Source organism: Acartia tonsa, chromosome 13 (assembly GCF_053477335.1).
Source record: "Acartia tonsa isolate MP-2025a chromosome 13, ASM5347733v1, whole genome shotgun sequence".
NCBI lineage: Eukaryota > Metazoa > Arthropoda > Copepoda > Calanoida > Acartiidae > Acartia > Acartia tonsa.
The window spans coordinates 27886452-27907393 of NC_137272.1; the positions used below are offsets into that span (position 1 = coordinate 27886452).

At 32.5% G+C, this 20942-nt stretch overlaps 1 protein-coding gene across 1 annotated transcript in view; it reads right to left on the reverse strand.

The window, feature by feature from the left end:
* Nucleotides 1-20942, reverse strand: part of LOC145335237 (dynein axonemal assembly factor 5-like) — a 46457-nt gene that overhangs the window by 11826 nt on the left and 13689 nt on the right. The window contains exons 9-11 of the mRNA XM_080180971.1: nucleotides 15908-16029; nucleotides 15467-15557; nucleotides 13437-13506 (exon numbers count right to left, since the gene is read on the reverse strand). Coding sequence (XP_080037097.1) covers nucleotides 13437-13506; nucleotides 15467-15557; nucleotides 15908-16029 — 283 coding nt within the window. The remainder of the gene's footprint in view (nucleotides 1-13436; nucleotides 13507-15466; nucleotides 15558-15907; nucleotides 16030-20942) is intronic.

Genomic DNA, 20942 nt, shown 5'->3' on the forward strand with positions numbered 1-20942 from the left:
ACCTGCTTAAAGGCAGTCTGACCGTCATAGTTGTTTTCTAGAAACAACAGGAAATTTAATTTTGATACTATAACTGAAAAATTTTTGGAAATCGGACCATAAACACCAAAGATATGGAGTAAAATGTGAAAAATACAAAAATAGCCTAAAACCTGCTAAAAAGCGGTCCTACTGCCATTAATGTTTTATAGTTAATTGTGCTCCTTAATAATGGGAATGATGTCAAAAAATTTCAGTCTTTTATCTTTTATAGGAGCCGAGAAAATCACGTTTCCCCCAAACTAAGATGGACAGACGGACAGACGGACATGCGGACAGACGGACATACGGACAGATGGACATTTCAAATTATAGAGTAGCTTCGCTACTAAAAATAGTAGTAGAACAATAAAAATTTATACTAACTTTAAAAAATATTTAGTGAATATTATCATGCTACTACTATATTTAAGCCTTAAAACTCACACCTTTACAGATTTTTTAGCAAAACCTTACTAATAATCATCATTTCAAATTAATGTTTTTTGATGTATTTATCAAATCATATTGTGTATAGGTATATTACTTACAGGTAATCCTTATATATTATTGCTTGTTTGGCTTTTAAACCAAATGATACTGTTTCTTCAATTCTTCTGAAATGAGCAACTTTTACTATAAATGTGTGAGGATTAATATTATCTTCCCATTGTTAACTCACATGTCAGACAATATTGTTGTAGAATGCTGAAAAAAGTAAGCATTTTATTATTTAATAGCAGCTATGCCCCCTAGAGGCCTCTAGGGGCATTTAAGAGGGGGAAGTCGAATTTGATAACCCAATTTCTTATTTTAGATTTTAAAAGAAAAAGTAAAAAATTTTGGGGGAGGGGGGAGTTGGAATAATTTTTTTCTTGGGCCAATTTTTCTTTATAGGGTGGTGGTACCCTCCCCCAAAATAGTTATAAAACTTCTCGGGACCTATGAGAAGCTACCCTGTTAAGGAGAACCCGATCGGCTCAGCGGTTAGCAAGATCCTTTGGTACAGACAAACACACAGCCTGTTACTTTATTATAAGGACTAGCAGCTATGCCCCTAGAGGCCTCTAGAGACACTTGAGGCGAAGGGAGTTGAATTTTTTTTGGAGGTGGGGGCTGACGCTCCTTATTTTTATTTTTAGTTTAAAAAAATAGATTAATTTTTCTGGGGGGGAATTTTTTTTCTATGGGCGATTTCTCTTAGGAGGGTAGTGTTACCCTCCCCCAAAATAGTTAAAACCTTCCCAGGACCTATGAGAAGCTACCCTGTAAAGGAGAGTAAGCGAGATTCCTTTTTATTTTAAGGATATAGCTAATCAGTAATTTACCTCCAAAATGGCACAATTTATTAAGCATTTTTCTTTTCATGTGTCAGATTGAAAGAAGAGAAAACTAGAGGTAAATTTGTGAGATTAATAGGGGATGGTTAGTTTGATGGTTGGTTTGTAAGTGTGTGTGTGTGCGTGCCCGTGTGTGCGTGCCCGTGTGTGCGTGCGTGTGTGTACATGCGTGCGTGTGTGTCCGTGCGTGTGTATGTGTTTTGTAAGTGCGCGCCGGTCAATACAATGAGTGTCGGGTCGCGTCAGTTAACCAAAGGCAACCATAGGAGAACCACGCAATTGTTATAATTATGTGCAATGTATTTTTAGTTATATATAGAGTTATTTGATAATTAATGAAACATTTCTATCGAGTAAATTCTAACTGTATTTTTAACGGTGCCTCTAAATAATTTTATATTCTATAATTAATACATTTAAGGATATCTAAATTATTTAAAGCCGTAACGTTAAAATAAAACTACGCATTATTGAAGCCAAACTCTATTGAAAAGAAAACTGGCAGTTCTATATGATTAAGGTAAGAACATTTTTAATCAAAAGTTTATAAAGTTGTATTATTATTGCGGCTTTCTACGGATATTAAAATGAAAAAAAATATATAGAAAAATTAATTATGTTTATTTTAATATTCATTGAAATCTGTAATACAATGCTATATATTACATAAATCAGTATGGCTTAGAACCGATTCTAATCCTGCGGATATTAATCGGTTTTGAAGCTCTACTGAAAAATGTATAATACATTTTTACAAGTGAAGCTTTTTTTATAACTGGAGCTGGTCCGTGCGTTCATAAGTCCATATTGGGGGGGGGGGGGGGGTTAAGCAAGGACGTCAAAGCTTCGATTTTATTAATTTTGTCATCTTTGTTTCTCTGTTGTTTATCAGGGATCTAAAGGGATAAGACAATGGCCGATAAATTGATGTACATCTCCTTAAATAATACACAAAACTACGACTTCTGTAAAATGTCCATAGTGGTTGAAACCTTTGGACACTCAAATTAATAAACCAACCAATTAGAATTCAATGAAAGTGCCTAAAGTTGTTAAGCCAACGAATATTAAAACTTCATCTTAAAACTTTGGGGACTAGTGTAATAAACAGCCTAATGTCCCCTCCCTCTCTGGATAATTCTATTGTCATTTTCTTATCTCTACCATTTTAGTATTGGCATAACATTGTAAATTACAATTATAGGAAAGGAGTGAGGAAAAAGATACCCAAAGTTTTATAACCACGCATATTTTATAAAAGATCTTTTAGGGATTTTTATTAGTTGGTTTCCAACTTGTTTTGCCCAATCTTTACTTAATCAATTCATTAAATAATTTAATTCCACATCAGGGGTAATTTTAATGATCATTGTCTTATCCCTTAAGATCCCTGAATTATCCCTCACCTCGTAAGGGCGAGATTATCCCTGAAGTATATACAAATTTTAATAACCATGTTATCTTGTTTGTTGGCCCAAAAGCTTTAGGTACTCATATTAAAGTTTTATTATCGCAGGTATCTAAAGGGATAAGACAATGGCCGTTAAATTAATATACATCCATATTGATAGTAAACATAATTACCCCTTCTGTAGATTTCAATTAGGGTTGGAAACGTTTGAACACTAAAGAAAATAATGATAGATTATTGAATTTTGATTAGTTGAGTCCTCAAAGTTGTTTGTAAATAGGGAATTTTCATCAATTTATCGTCCATTGTCTTATTCTTTAAGATTCCTTGTAAAAACGAAAATTTAGTTTAAAGTAAAAACAAGAATATTAATCCATAAATGCGATGCTATAAAATAAAATATTTACGCTTTCACTTGAAGTACCTTGATGAGCATTGAAACCATTAATTTTGGGTCAGGTTGTCAGGATAGGTTGTATAAGGAGAAGGGGGGTGGCATTTTACTTAAAACGTTTTTTATTTGAGGCATATCTTTGAGCAAATAAAATGAAGTTTTTTACACATTATTTTTAAAATATTTTTACTCTTACAATTGTATATTTTAAAATCCACGGAAAGCTGTTTAGTGTTTATAATACGATACTATAAATAACTATTTTAGTAACTATTTTAGTGTGGCTACGAATCTAAGCTTTCCCTCTTGATAGGTTATGGGTCATACTGAAAAAAAACATTATTATATTGTAGAAAACATTGCTTGCGCGATAACTGTTTACAATATGCACAATTACAATTATAAAAATGGGACCCCTTTTGTAGATTAAAATAATCGGTGGAAAAGTTTGGACACTGCATTTTGTAGACACACCATACCCAGGGATATAGGGATCATTGAGCAGTAAATTACATTTTTACCCAAGGAGGGAGAGTACACTGGACTGTATTTACACAGGTATCCAAAGTTTCATTACTATCCTTGCTCTATGGTTAGCTTAAAAACTTTGGGTACTTTTGTCTAATTTTAATTGGTTGGTTCCAAACAAGTAGTGCCCAATCAATAATTTTAATCTACAACAGGGGTAATTTTATTTTCAGTATGGCTCTGAAACCGATTAATATACGTGGGATTAATACCGGTTCAAAGCCATACTGGAAAAATGTTAGACAATTTTATATGAATATTAAAATGAAAAAGGTTGAATTGTGGTTGGTTGGTAGCAGATAAACTTTATTTAAATATGGGGTAATTGTTTATCATCATTGGGTATGTACATCAATTTATTGTCCATTGTATTATCGTCTTATCCCTTAACATCCCTGATAGGGTTGGGCCGGATACTTTTTTGGCCGGATACCGGATATCCGGCTGATTTCAAACGCCGGATATCCGGTAACCGGCCGGATATCCGGTTATCCGGCCAAATTACCAGATACTAAAGTAGCAAAAAAAAATTTCTTCAAAAATCTTATATTAATTTACATAAAGTTAAACTTGTTTAGAAAAAATGTTCTTCTAGCTTCAATAATAAGAAAATTATAACCATTTAAAATTTTAAAAAGCAGAGATTTTTGGTGTAAAGTATAAAAAAATATAGAGCCGGATATCCGGCAGGATAATTTCAATATCCGGTATCCGGCCGGATATTGAAAATGGACGGATATCCGGCCCAACCCTAATCCCTGATTTATTACCCTCCCTAAACAAATAAAACATAAGATAGGGTTAAGATTCCCACATACCTTTATCGAAAGTTAGGTCCCCAAAATTTTATAAAAACGTTTCTGATTCGTTGGCTTAACAACTTTGAAGACTTTATTAGATTTTGATTGGTTTGTGTAATATTTAGTTGAGTGTCCAAACGTTTCAACCACTAATTGTAATCTACAGAAGGGGTTCTTTTGTAAATCATCATTAGGGATGTACATCAATAAATCGGCCATTGGATATAGTTGAAATTGGGTTGCTGTTTGTTAGGCATAATTATTTCAAACTTTTTTATATTTTTGAGGGAGGGGCCGTTTGACCGTAGATTACATTGGTACCCAAAGTTTTATAACCGCATTATCTTGTTTTATTTTTTTGTGAATTTTGATTGCTTTGTCTTAATTTTTGGTCAATAATTTTAATCTACAGAAGGGGAAACTTTGTCAGGGATCTTAAAGGATAAGACAAACATAATTAATTACCATTTCTATAAATTAAAATTATTAGTTGAAAGCTTTTAAAAAAACTACCAAATAAAAATTTAATTTAAGTACCCAAAGTTTTTAATCCAACGTTTAAAAACTTGATTTTAAAACTTTGGGTTCTAGTGTAATTTCCCCCTTCCTCAACTTTGTTCATTTATTATCATTGCAGTCAATTGACGTATCCCCTATTATCCCTGGATAAAAACAAAGTAATAATTATAAGTTGTGTAGAACTCTACAATTCTCTCAATAAACCTCTTTGTCCATCAGTCCGTCCGTAACTCTATGGAGGGCGATGCAATGTTGTAAACTAACAGACTTATTTTTTGGGGTATAGTTCCTTTTGTGGCAATGCCTCTTAAGGGGTGTTTCGTCGTATTTTAACAGTAGCTTTTCCCCTATTTCTAGCCCATGCGGGGGGCTCTAACCATGCGGGAAAATTAACTAAACCTAAACTAACCTAACCTAAAATAAATTATAAAAACTAATGTGAAAATAAGAAGAAATGCCCCTTAAGAGGCGTTTTCACGAAAGGGACTATAACCAATATTTAGTACTAAAATTTATTTCATATTTTCTTCTTTTTTTATCAGCCGACACAATCCTCTCTATAATAATAAGTTTTGTGCTTTGTTTCTTATGGATGTTGTCTTTCTTGTTAAATGGGAAGCTTTTCTATAATCAGGGTCGGTCCGTACGTCCGTACGTCAGTCACAGAAAGTTATCTCTTTTCGTTAATGTAAACAGGTTAGAATTGTCCTATTGATTCCAAACTTTGCATGATGATTCCTGTAGTAGTTCAGTTCAATTTTGAAAGCGTAGCAACTCTATAACCAATACCAGAATGTCTGTATGTGCATTTGAAACGTGTCGATTTTTAACTTTTTTGACAACAAATTTTTGTATGTTAAAATTATCCGATTCTTCTGATTTTTTGAAAACTGATTCCTATTACAACAAGGTACAATGTTATAAGCAAAGCATCTCTATAAACAAGTACCAAAAATGTAAGTATGTCCTTAAACAGTATCATCTATTTATGCAGTTTTGCAACAAATTTACTTACAATATTGTTTGTATTGATGCATTAATATTCTGCTAATTCAGTTCTGACAATCTACAAATGTTAATGTTCGTTTGTCCTTCCATTTCAGAGCTTCGATTTTATGGATTTTGTCATCCTTGTTATTAATATTCCGCAGTCTAGTATTCTGAAACTTGATATTTGCCCCCTCCCCATTTGAAAAAGCTTGTACATCATTACTTCCCAGACCTCCCAGACAACGGTTTTTAAAAGCGAAGCTTTTCTATAATTAGGGTCGGTCCATCCGTCCGTACGTCCGTCCGAGATAGATAGCTTTTATTCGTTAATTTAGGCATGTTAGAATTGTCCTATTGATTTCAAACTTTGCATGGTGATTCCTGTAGTAGTTAGGTACGATTTAGAAAGCGTAGCAACTCTATAATCATTACCAGAATGTCCGTACGTCCATTTAAACATGTTGATTTTTTTACTTTTTTTAAAAACAAATTTTTATGTGATCTAAATATCCGTTTTATCTGATTTTTGGTATATTGATTCCTGGGACAACAAAGAACAATATTTAAGCGAAGCAGCTCTACCGTTTGTCCTACCGTTTCAGTGCTTCGCTTTTATGGATGTTGTCATCCTTGTTTGATATAAAAAGAATAGCGTCGCTTTTAACAAGAATGATAAACATGCATTTTTATGAGGTGACAAGGATGACAAAATCCATAAAAGCGAAGCCTTGAAACGGTATGACAGACGAACATTAACTCTTATAAAACATTAGAACTGAATTTATAAAATATAAATATAAAAGTTTTGACAAAATTATATGTATATTTTTAAAAGCGAAGTTTTTCTATAATTAGGGTCGGTCCGTACGTCCGTCCGAGATAGATAGTTTTTTTAAAAGCGAAGCTTTTCTATAATTAGGGTCCGTCCGTCCGTCCGTCCGTCCGTACGTCCGTCCGAGATAGATAGCTTTTATTCGTTAATATAGGCATGTTAGAATTGTCCTATCGATTTCAAACTTTGCATGATGATTCCTTTAGTAGTTAGGTACGATTTAGAAAGCGTAGCAACTCTATAATCGTTACCAGAATGTCCGTATGTCCATTTTAAACATGTTGATTTTTTTTACTTTTTTAAATAGCTTTTTTCGTTAATTTAGGCATGTTAGAATTGTCCTATCGAATTCAAATTTTGCATGGTGATTCTTTTAGTAGTTAGGTACGATTTAGAAATCGTAGCAACTCTATAATCATTACCAAAATGTCCGTACGTCCATTTCAAACATGTTGATTTTTTTTACCGTTTTAAATAGCTTTTTTCGTTAATTTAGGCATGTTAGAATTGTCCTATCGATTTCAAATTTTGCATGGTGATTCCTGTAATAGTTAGGTACGAGTTAGAAAGCGTAGCAACTCTATAATCATTACCAGAATGTCCGTACGTTCATTTTAAGCATGTTGATTTTTTAAACATTTTTAACAACAAATTTGTATGTGAACTAATTATCCGATTGGTCTGATTTTTGATATACTGATTCCTGGGACAACAAAGTACAATATTATAAGCAAAGCAACTCTATAATCAAGTCCTAAAAATGTAAGTATGTCCATAAACATTATCCTGTATCAAGCAGTTTTACAACAAATTTACTAACGATTTTGGTTCGACTCTTGTACATTAATATTCTGATTATTCAGTTCTGACGCTATACAAATATTAATGTCCTTTTGTCCTACCGTTTCAGTGCTTCGCTTTTATGGATGTTGTCATCCTTGTTTTCTCGTTAATTTAGGCATGTTAGAATTGTCCTATTGATTTCAAATTTTGCATGGTGATTCCTGTAGTAGTTAGGTACAATTTAGAAAGAGTAGCAACTCTATAAGCATTTCTAGAATTTCAGTACGTCCATTTTAAACATTGATTTTTCTAAGACAACAAAGAACAATATTCAAGCGAAGCAACTCTATAATCAAGTCCTAAAAATGTAAGAATGTCCATAAACAATATCCTGTATCAAGCAGTTTTTCAACAAATTTATTTACAATTTTGCTTCGCCTCTTATACATTTATATTCTGATTATTCAGTTCAGACACTATACAAGTGTTAATGGCCATTTGACCTACCGTTTCAGTGCTTCGCTTTTATGGATGTTGTAACAAAACTTCTTAAATTCAGAATTCTGTTTAAGGACATACTTACATTTTTAGGACTTGATCATATAGATGCTTCGTTTATAATATTGTACCTTTTTGTATTAGGAGTCAGTATTTCAGGTCAATCGGATATGAAATAAAATTATATTGTTAAAAAAGATAAAAATCAACATGTTTAAAATGAACTTACGGACATTCTGGTAACGATTATAGAGTTGCTACGCTTTCTAAATCGTACCTAACTACTACAGAAATAATCATGCAAAGTTTGAAATCGATAGGACAATTCTAACTTGCCTAAATTAACGGAAAAGCTATCAGTTACGTACGGACGAACTGACACTAATAATAGAAAAGCTTTGCTTTTAAAAATTAAGTCAAGTAGCGCAGATATAATTAAATCTATGTATACATTATTACCATGAACAATTTATCTGTAAGTAGTGAAGCTTTTCTTTTGTTTATAAGATGTGCAGCTACATATAACTATTATATACCCTCCCCAAACAAATTTTGAAAGTACATTAGATCCTCAATTTCCTCCCATTGGGGAAGTACATCAATTTATCAGCCATTGTCTTATCCCTTTAGATCCCTGGTTTTTTTTTAAAGCGACTTATAATTGGGGTCGGTCCGGTTAGCTAGAATTATCCTATTGATAATCAACAAATATTCATTTTTTTTGAAATTTTTTTTGTTGTAGAGTTGGCGTAAAACTTGTTTCTTGATGTATATGAAGGGAAGTGGGTAAGAACAGCAGAAAAAGGGGAAGGAGATTGTGGGGTAATTTTCTTACGAAACTTAAAAAAGTGATAATACATCAAAATACCCCTTCTGAACTCTATAATTTTTGGTTAACACATTTGGACACTGCTGGTATATTAATTGACTAATCTAATTTGATAAAAGTACCCAAAGTGTTGAGCAAACGAATTAAAACTTTGTTATCATTGTAATATACAGTTCAATGTCTCCTCCCTCTCCTTTTGACCAGGGAGGGAGGGGACATTGGGCTTTAAATTATGCTTGCACCCAAAATTATCTTTGGTTGACAACACTTACAGGGTTTTCTTATTAAATTTTGAATGTTTTTTACTACATTAGAAGAGTGCAAATTTTTCAACCAATAATTTTATTCTACAGTAGGATTGTCTTGTTTATCATCATTTGGGATATGAATAAATGTTTTGTCCACTGGTTTATCCCTTGAATTCCTGTTAAATCTTTGACGTTTTTTCATTTATTGGCATAACAACTTTAGGGACTTTTTTACTCATTTTGAGTCTCCAAACGTTTTAACTACAAATTATAATTTACAGAAGGGGTAATTTTGTACATCATCATTGGAGATGTATGTTAAGGCGGGTTGATTTTCCACTTTTTTGTTTACACAATTTTTTTAGTAAAAGTTCCCAAAGATGTTAAATCAGCGAATGAGAAAACGTTATTAAAAAACTTTGGGGACCAGTGTAATAAATAGCTCATTGTTCACTCTCTCTCTGGACAATGTGGTGATTAAACTTTGGGTACTTTCTTATTCCCTACTTTGACATTGGGCTGTTTATAACACTGGTACCCAAAGTTTTATGATAATGTTTTCTCATTCGTTGGTTTAACAACTTTTACAACTTTGTGTGCCATTGATATGTACATCCATTTATCTGCCATTGTCTTATCCCTTTGGATCCCTGAGTATCATTAGATATTGCTATTTTGTTCAGGGATCTAAAGGGATAAGACAATGGTCAATAAATTGTTGTTGTATATCCCCAATGAAAATACACAAAATTAACCCATCTGTAGATTGAAATAAGTGGTTGAAACGTTTGAACACTCAAAATTATGAACAAATCAATAAAAATATAATAAATATCCCCAGAGCTGGCGAGCCAAAGAACAAGGAAAAGTTATTATAAAACTTTGGAAAATAATGTATTAAAATGCCCATGGTTTTTCCCTCCCTGTATTTTGTTCCTAATGAGCGGCTACACTCCTAAAAGCCTCTAATAGTCTTAATTTTCAATTTTAGTTTTATAAAGAAAAGGTAAAAAACATATTCTCAGGATCTATGAGAAGCTACATTGTTAATTAGAACCATATTGGTTCAGCAGTTAAAGAGATCCTATTGTATTAACAGACAAAGTGACACTCCCATTTAGACATCCTGTTACTTTTATATAAGGAGAAACGAATATATGAATTGTTACTTTCAATAGAGAGATAGTGAAGTTTAAGTTTTAAAAAGAAAACTAAAAATTTATATAGTTGGAGAAAATATTTTGTGTTGTATCTTTTTAGATATCCTTTCCGGTAAAATTTTTTTTTGAGATAATTGTTTTTGTGGTTAAATTTTTGTGTTATATAACAATCAAGATATTTGCTTAAACCACAGAGGGAGTGGACATTGGACTGGAAATTATACTGGTTCTATAATCTCTAATTTGTTGGCTTAAAATCTTTGAATATTATTTAAAAATATTGATTGGATGTTACATGCTTAACATACAGACTGAAAGCTTTAAAAATTTTCATTAAAAATTGTGTAAAATTAAAGTTAGAAGAACACTTTAGATTATAAGTACTAAGGCATTTAAAAAAGGTTTTAGTAGGATTATAATCAATGTTACAATGTGTTTTGTGCAAAAAAATTGGTGGCAGCTAGGAGTAAAAAAAATTACAGTAAAGGTTGCATAGTTGTGTAATTTAAAAAGAAACTTTGTAAATCTAACATTCAAAATAAGCAGCAAAAAAAGGGGGAGTATTTAAAGAAATATAGAAACTACTTTAAAATATATCACAATATAAATCTTGATCTTAGCTACATTAACAAAAACAAAAAATATTGTTGCATATTCTGTGTTTTTTAGTTATCTTTTTTTCTGATATAATATTATTATTATTTAGTTTAATAAATTATTTAATTTGTTTAATTAAATGTTTAAATCAAATATTCATAGATTTCTAATTAATAGTATTAAATTTTTCCTTATTTTTTTGCATCAAAGGGGTAGTTGCAAGAATTGCATTTAAACTTGAATTTAGTGAGCTGCATATTTTTTATGTTCAATAGTTTATCTAGAGGACATACATTTGAAATAATTTCAATTTTCTACCAAGTAGTTTTAAAAATATCAAGACTTGAAAATCATATCATGACTAGTTCAGTGTTGCCTATTGATTGTTTTTCATTTTATTACAAAATTATATATGTTAGATAGTATTTTGTAACTTATGCTTGATATCAAACTTTAATTATGCACTTTATGCAATTATCCCTTTAGATATTATTTTTTGATTTGTAATCATTTCCAATTAGTTTACCTAATGTCAAAAATTGATTTAACTCAGAATTTTAGAATTACTTCAATGTCAGGTTGTTAATTTATTTTAGTCTGGTGTTGAAGTGGTTTTGAAAATCTTAAAACTACATCATAATTTATTTTTAAATTGTTGATGAACATTTTTTGATGCAGTTACCACACAAACAAAGAAATGAGAAACCAAGAAAGAGACAACTTTCAATATAATAACTTAATTAAAAGATTGTTACATAAGTACAAAATCTTTTATGATAGTTACTTCTGTTGACCCATTTGCACAACTAGAACAACCAGAATCTTTGGAAGAATACCATCACTTAATTTTATAGTTTTATATTTTTTTTGTGTAAAAATTATTCAAGTTTGTAAAATTTATTGCTTTTAAAATCAAAATATCAAAATTATTATTTGTCTGAATAAAGAGTATGATTAATTGTCATTAAGAGTCAGATTAGAGTATGACTATTTTTCACTTGAATTCAGATTAGAGTATGACTGTTTGTCATCAAATATCAGATTAGAGTATGACTGTTTGTCATTAAAAGTCAGGTTAGAGTATGACTGTTTGTCATCAAATGTCAGATTAGAGAATGATTGTTTGTCATCAAATGTCAGATTAGAGTATGACTGTTTGTCAATGAAAGTCAGATTAGAGTATGACTGTTTGTCATCAAATGTCAGATTAGAGCATGACTGTTTGTCATCAAAAGTCAGGTTAGAGTATGACTGTTTGTCACTAAAAGTCAGTTAAGAGTATGACCATTTGTCATCAAATGTCAGATTAGAGTATGACTGTTTGTCATCAAATGTCAGATTAGAGTATGACTGTTTGTCATCAAATGTCAGATTAGAGTATGACTGTTTGTCAATGAAAGTCAGATTAGAGTATGACTGTTTGTCATCAAAAGTCAGGTTAGAGTATGACTGTTTGTCATCAAATGTCAGATTAGAGTATGACTGTTTGTCTTCAAATGTCAGATTAGAGTATGACTGTTTGTCATCAAATGTCAGATTACAGTATGACTGTTTGTCATCAAATGTCAGATTAGAGTATGACTGTTTGTCATCAAATGTCAGATTACAGTATGACTGTTTGTCATCAAATGTCAGGTTAGAGTATGACTGTTTGTCATCAATTGTCAGATTAGAGTATGACTGTTTGTCATCAAATGTCAGGTTAGAGTATGACTGTTTGTCATCAAATTTCAGATTAGTGTATGACTGTTTGTCATCAAATGTCAGATTACAGTATGACTGTTTGTCATCAAATGTCAGATTAGAGTATGACTGTTTGTCATCAATTGTCAGATTAGAGTATGACTGTTTGTCATCAAATGTCAGGTTAGAGTATGACTGTTTGTCATCAAATGTCAGATAAGGGATTAACTGGGCAAATTTTGAGGGTCAATTTAATCACAGATTACGATCTTAATCACCTGAACTTTGCTCACATTGAGTCAGATTCGTCAGATTATAATCTGAAATCCCCCCTGACAGATTAAAAATTTGGCGGCAAATCCTGAGTAATCTGAGTTTTAGTACCTTTTTGCGCAAAAACACAGGTTTTGTCAGATTACAATCTGACAAAATGTAATCAAATGTCAGAGTTGATTGATGAGGGGCGGGCAGATTAAAACCTGAGGAAAACCTGTCAAAACTCAGATTAGACAAGGTTTTGTCACTACTTGTCAGATTTAAAAACTACTAGGGTTTTTGATATTGATATGTTGTTTTATAACCCTTTTTTTTACCTTTTGCTATCTCTTGGTATAATGATATTGTTTGTATGAAAAATTTAGCTGCTTTTATTTTATCTTTGCTTTATTACCAGTTTTGGTCCATTTTACATATTTCATATTTCTATAAATATTTACCCCTTTTTAAGATCTTTGTTCCTTTTTTCTAATATTTTAACAATTTTAATCATTATAAATGTAACTTCATTTTAATTATCTGTTTATTACCTGGTTTCTTTGTCATAATCATCTCTAACAGCTTGTTTTAGAATACTTAAAACTTTTCCATTGTAATATCCTAAAATATTGTCTTTTAGCTCAATTTTAATAAAAAAGTTTGAAAAAATTTAAATGAAGGCAGGAAGGAATAAATTTTTACAATATGTCTTGTAGAGTTACTTTGCTACCAAATAACTAATTTTGCGCTGCAAATTTTGGATGTTGTCATACTTAAAAACAGAAAGTATATATATAATGGATTAGCAAATAAAGTCCTATACACTGCTGTATCTATAAATATGGATAGGAAAATTGTTATCAAATTTAAACTTTGCAGTCAAGCACAAGCTGAACAAAAGAAGATATCATCAATAAATTTTTCAGATCTATCGCTTTCCCTCAATGTGCCTACCAAGCCCTGACTTCCTTTTTTAAGTTAAAGATAAAAGGGCCCTAACCCTATGGGGTCTATACCTGCACTTCCATGATCCTGCAGGGCAACCCAGTGCGCAATATAACCTAACCAAATCTAACATAGAGTGATAAAGAATCCCCCCTTATCTTCAAAAATAAGGGTGGTTGGGTTTAGTGTTTGACTAGTTTCTTAAAAGAAATCTCCAATGGTGCTGCATATCAATTACTCATTTGGTTTGTATATAAATTGAGCTAATAACTTTACAAGAAAAGAACAGACTTAACATTATGAAAATATCTGAATAGCTATTCCTTTGCCCCTGGTTTTTATTTAATTAATTCATGAACACTAATATGGCTTCAGTATTTCTGCGTCATACTCAGTCACAGGAACTTAAATTCACAGAATTCAATCAATTTTAATCATGTACGATTTGTGTCAAATAGTTGTAGATCAGTCTTAATAATGTTAATTTAATTACCCCTGACCGGTTCCCAGCCCTACGGGGAGATTACCTGGCATAAATTACAAGTAAAGTAAAACACGCAAAAAATAACCCCCTCCCCCTTTATTTCAATTTATTTCTAAAAAATGGGAAAAAGAAGGGCGATTGAAACTCACTTTTTCTTCATAACTTGACACTATATCATAAACCAGACCCTTAAACTTTGAATTCATATTTTACTTACTTACATACACGTTCAGTGGACCCCCTCCCCTACAACTCCTTATTTTTATTTAAACGGGATTGTAATTGTTCATGTTTAAATTTTCATAAAACTTCGCTGATTTATTGTTCCCATCGCTGATTTTATTCGTGTGTATTTATTTTAACTCACATTTACCATTTGCAAAAAAAAACGTTTGCTAGATTTATTTAAGGTTAAAATATAAATATATATTGATTTAGCAATTAATAACAATAAAACAGTTTTTTAGATGTTTCTAAGTATAGGGTCGGCCGTACTTTCTGATTGTTAATTTCTATATTTTAAATTAACGTCCTAAAGATGTCAAGCTCTGTATTAGTAACTAGCGGTTTCGCCCCTAGCCTCTAGGGGCTGTGCCCCAAGAGGTTTAATCAAACCAATTTTTCGAATTTTATATTTAAAAGAAAAATAAAAAAAATTCGGGCAGAGGGGGATTTTTTAATTTTTTGGGGGGGTTGGGGGTGTCCCATCCCCCAAGAAAATAGCTAAAACCTTCCCGGGACCTATGAGAAGATACCCTGTATAGGAGCACCCGATCGGTTCAGCGGTTAGCGAGATCCTTTACTACAAACAAACAAACAAACAAACAGACAAACAGACAAACAGACAGACACACAGACATCGTTCTACTTTGTATTATAGATATGAACATTAACAACCAAGAGTATTGCCCTGGCACTCTATATTTGTAAATGTTTGTTTGTCCAAAAACTAATTTGTAGGAGGGGGGGAGTCAGAGGTTTTAGGTTTTAAGACGGTATTACCTCAAGCCCCCCCCCCCCTGCTTCACCCTCACATACCCATCACTTTTTAAGTTACTGCATACGACACCCCAATATTCATTTGGGATGGCGAGGTGGGGTAAACACTCCTTTATCACACCCCCATCCCACCAGGACGTTCCTGATATTTACCTATAGCAGGACCAGATTCATGAAGGAGGGCTTCAAACAAAAGTTTATCATGATCATTGACTGTCCAGTTGGGCACTGTTCCCTCGAGACCCTGAAATATACATAAATTTGCTACGTTCCTAAAGGCAACCCCGTCCCTCAAAATAAGAATTTGGAGGTGACGATTTCTATTGAGAAGGTGGTGGTACCCAATTAATTTTGTATACAGCTTTATGAATTCGAGCTTAAAAATTGTGGGGTCGCTAGCTGACCGGCTGTGGCTTAGGTTAAGTTTGCAGTGTTTTTGGGCTAAATGAGGCAGACAGTGGCTGTAACTGTAGCTGCCAAGCCGTGCTTTTTTTAATGCTAGCATAAAAAGGATAAAAAAACAATTAATGTTTTTATTTCGCCACTAATGAAAGTAAAGTTCTTCACAAAAAAAACTCAATAGTTAAAATGTACCTTAAGAAGTGCACCCATATGATTTTTAAAAAGTAGCTCAACACTCTTATATTGGCAGTCAGCGGCTAGCTGCTTCATTGACCGCCTACCCGCCTCTCGGATAGTCTCTGTCTCTCCTGCGCCTAGAACAATAAGAGTACATTATATAGAAAAGTAACAGGATGTTCGTCTTTCTTGTGTCTGTGTTTTTGTACCGAAGAGACTGATTGATTTTAGTATTGGAAGGGTTTTTGGCTATTTTTCTGGCAATCCCTTCCATTTCTAATACGAAACCCCTATAAGTTAGGGACGCAGCAACTAGTTTGATTCGATGCAGAAAGATGTTTATTTATCAGACGATCCTATTTAAGCTAAATATCTCAGCAACCACTGGACCAATTCGGTTCACAAGTCATTGGTATGGGTTAAAGTTTTGTTTAAATGATAAAGTTACACAAAGGGATAGTTGCATGAAGTGCATTTAAGAAGTTTGATTGCAAGCATAAGTTATAAAAAATCAGTTCAGTTCAGTCGCGTCTCTCTTTTGGACTGTGGAGTCCAGAGAATACGGCCACCCTGCTCCTCCATGAATTCCTTTTTGTGGCAAGTGCTTCAGCTTCTCCCCATGTTAATTTCAAATTAAAGAGGTCCTTTTCAGTGCTCCGCCTCTAGGTCATTTTTGGTTGTCCCCGTTTACGTTTACCAGTGGTGGGGTTCCATTTTAAGCACTTTTTTGGAAACCTATTTTGTTCCATTCTGAGCACATGTCCTAGCCATCTTAGTCTTTTAAATTTCACTTCTGCTTCAATACTATTGCACTTGGTCTTAGCATACAGCTCAATGTTTGATATTTTGTTTGGCCAGAATATTTTGCAAATTCTTCTTAGGCAGCTATTGTGAAATGCATTAAGTTGATTTGTTTCAGTTTTCACAGTTCTCCAGCATTCAGCTCCATAAAGAAGAACTGATTTTACATTACTGTTGTAAAGTCTGATTTTTGTTTTCAGAGCAAGTTTCTTTGAATTCCAAACGTTGTGTAGACTGTTGAAAGCAACCCTAGCCTTATCAATCCTGGTTTTAATATAAAAAATACCATCTAACATATGTATATAATTTGTATTTGTATTTATTTTGTATTACAATAAATAGCAATCAATTAGGCACCACCAAAAAAGTCAACATGCTGTTTTTTTTTGTGAAAACAGGACAGCCATTTATGTTGCATATATGTATTGTATATCCAAAAAAAATATGATTTTCAAGTCTTGATATTTTCATAACTACCTGGTTGAAAATTAAATTTCTTTCAAATATATGTCCTATAGATGTAGTTTAAACTATTAAATAGAAAAAAATATGCAGTTCACTAAATTCAAGTTTAAATGCACTTCGTTTAACTACCCCTTGAAAAAAAAATATGAATGAGCAAAGGGTCCAATAAAAGCACAAAAAGTATCCAAGACAATCTTCAATTGAAAACTATATCAATTCCTTAATTATGTTGAAGTATATGTAAATTACTTGTCTGTAATTTAAAATTAATAAAACCTAAATATCCCTTATTATAATGTTATTTAACGGCGTTTAAATTATAGAAAAGCTTCGCTTTTAAAAGTGCGATTTGACGTAGTAAAACCAGTGAATTTTATAAACGTAATATCATGTCACAAATGTTTCTTTAATACACAATTCTGTTTTTAAATAAGAATAAAATTCAATATTGTAATAAAAATTACTTTTGTTATAAAAATTTCTTTATATTTAAAATTAAAACAAGAATAATTATATGCATAAGAAGAGTAGCAATAAAATGATACCCCCACGCACCCAGGAGAAATTGCACTAACACAAGGATGACAACATCCATAAAAGCGAAGCACTGAAACGGTAGGACAAACGGACATTAACTCTTATATTGTTAGAACTGAATAATCAGAATATAAATGTATAAGAATCGGAGAAAAATTGTAAGTAAATTTGTTAAAAAACTGCTTGATACAGGATGATGTTTATGGACATACTTACATTTTTAGGACTTGATTATAGAGTTGCTTTTCTTATAACATTATACTTTGTTGTCCCAGGAATCAACATACCAAAAATCTGACCAATCGGATGATAAGATTACATAAAAATTTAATGTTAAAAAAGTAAAAAAATCAACATGTTTAAAATGGACGTATGGACATTCTTGTTATGATTATAGAGTTGCTACGCTTTCTAAAACGTACCTAACTACTAAAGGAATCACCATGCAAAGTTTGAAATCGATAGGACAATTCTAACATGCCTAAATTAACGAAAAAAGCTTTCCGTTTGTGACGGACGGACGGACCGACCCTAAATATAGAAAAGCTTCGCTTTTAAAAATAACGGTACTTGCTTACATGTGGTAGACTGGAGCACCGAAAACCCCCCCCCCCCCGCTTAGTTTTGACAAAAATCAAAAATAAGGGGGGGGTAGTTTTTTAATGTCTGGAAAATGGCAAGGAGGAAAAGTGCAGGGAAAGGCAAAGACTTTTTGTTCAAAACCCCCCCTTAATTTTGAATAAAATCAAAAATAAGGGGGGGGTAGTTTTTTCACTGTACAACACGCCAGAAAGTTGAGTGAGGTAAATCAAGTAAATCTAGTATACCAGAGGGGAAACCTTACTACAGGGATATTCATGTTTTGGGGCATAATTTCCTTATTTATTTATTTATTTTAGTAATTGATGTATCCCTGAACAGAAAATAAGGAGGAGGGGGGCCAGTAAAAGGTTTTAATTTTGTGCGCACAAAATTAAAACCTTTTACTGGCCCCCCTCCTCCTTATTTTCTGTTCAGGGATACATCAATTACTAAAATAAATAAATAAATAAGGAAATTATGCCCCAAAACATGAATATCCCTGTAACAAGGTTTCCCCTCTGGTATACTGGATTTACTTGATTTACCTCACTCAACTTTCTGGCGTGTTGTACAGTGAAAAAACTACCCCCCCCCCTTATTTTTGATTTTATTCAAAATTAAGGGGGGGGTTAAAAACTACCCCCCCCTTATTTTTGATTTTTGTCAAAACTAAGCGGGGGGTTAAAAAACTACCCCCCCCTTATTTTTGATTTTTGTCAAAACTAAGCGGGGGGGGGGGGGTTTTCGGTGCTCCGGTCTTCACATGTAAGCAAGCACCAAAATAACTGTGTTGGTTTTAGCCATTAAGTGTTAGCTACCCTATACTGTTTATGGACAATATTGCCCTTGTTAGTAATAAAGCTACTCTATAACTTACTTTCTTCGTCAGGAACCTTCTATTATTATATAACATACTTTGTCCGTCCATTTGTTTAATTTTTCTTGCTATTTTACTAAATGTTTTTTAATATCTGTGATTCGCTACGTATGTATGTTGCCATGCTTGTTATTAACTAAGTCTCATATAATAAAAAAGTATACAAACAGATAAGTATAAATTAAAGAGTAGTTTCCCTGTTAAATTAAAGGATATAAAATATGATCCTATATACGTCATTTGTAAATTTTGTAAATTTTAAGACTGAATTTTTAAGAATTTTGCGTGTCTTGATTTTAAAGAGGATACATTCATGTTAGCAGTTAAAATATATTTTTAAATTTTTGGAGTAGGGGGGAATGCTTTGGCCCAATACAGGCGCAACTCTTGAAAATGCACAGTTAGGACATTCAGACAAAGCTCGTGCAAACGAAGAGTTACTTGTCTGTTGGGTGTAACTTAACCTTTTATCCCGGGTGTTTAGATAGTTACGGAGAGATTGGCTCCCCTTAGTTATCCTTGGTTGTTGGACCTGACGTTACGTGCCATGGAACGCCCGTTTAGGAATAAGATATAACCAACAAGCGAAATAAATCTAAAGTAATTTTTTTTTTTTGGGGGGGGGGGCAGATGTCGTCAATTCTACTGTAAAGTTGAATTAAAGGGCTGAATCCTGAAACCGCCTTTTAGTGTCAAATAAAAATGACGTCATACAATACTTATGACAAATGATAGGCCAGTATACATTGTAATTGACCAATGGTAAACTGAATACTGGTTTATAGATGGTCATTTGTATTATATGACGTAATTATTTATTGGACACTATACGTTGTTTCCTGGTTGATGTTAATAACCATTTTTCAAGTACAAAGAAAAACAAACGGACAGACCTTGATTACAAAGATGCTTTGATTTTAAAAATTTGCATCAGACAGTTAAATGGAAAGCGATATTTAAACTAATCTTTAGAATCTATTCGGTATTGTGAATGTCAAATAAAATTAATTATTGGCCGTGGGGGAAGGGATATTGGGCTGTTTATTAAACTATTTCCCAAAGTTTTATAATAACGTTCTTATTCGTTGGCTTAACAAATTTGGGGACTTTCAATGAATTTTGATTGTGTGGTTTATCAAGTTGAGTGTCCTTACGTTTCAACCGCTAACTGTAATTTACAGAAGGAGTAATTTTGTGTTTCATCGTTGGGGATGTATTCCAATTTATCAGCCATTGTCTTATCCTTTTAGAATCCTGGATCGATTATTGGACTTTTACTTTATGCTCTTTTAATATCAGTTAAATTTTATTGGGTATCAAAGCTACTCTAAAAACTAGTTGTGAATGTAGGTTGTCTATCTACTTAAGTTACTATCTATCTATTTCTCTATACATACCTATCTCCATATCGTAAACTATCTATCTACATAATGTATTCTCTCTATCTATTTATCTTTCCTTTTTCTCTCTTTCCCTCTCTCTATTTTTTCTCTCTTTCGCTGTAATATCTTAATACCATTTTTAAAAGCGAAGCTTTTCTATAATTAGGGTCGGTCCGTCCGTACGTCCGTAACGGATTGTTTTTTTGTTAATTTTGGCATGTTAGAATTGTCCTATCGATTTCAAATTTTGCCTGGTGATTCCTTTAGTAGTTAGGTACGATTTAGAAAGCGTAGCAACTCCATAATCATCACCAAAATGTCCGTACGTTCATTTTAAACATGTTGATTTTTTTACTTTTTTAACAACAAATTTTTATGAGATCTAATCATCCGATTGATCTGATTT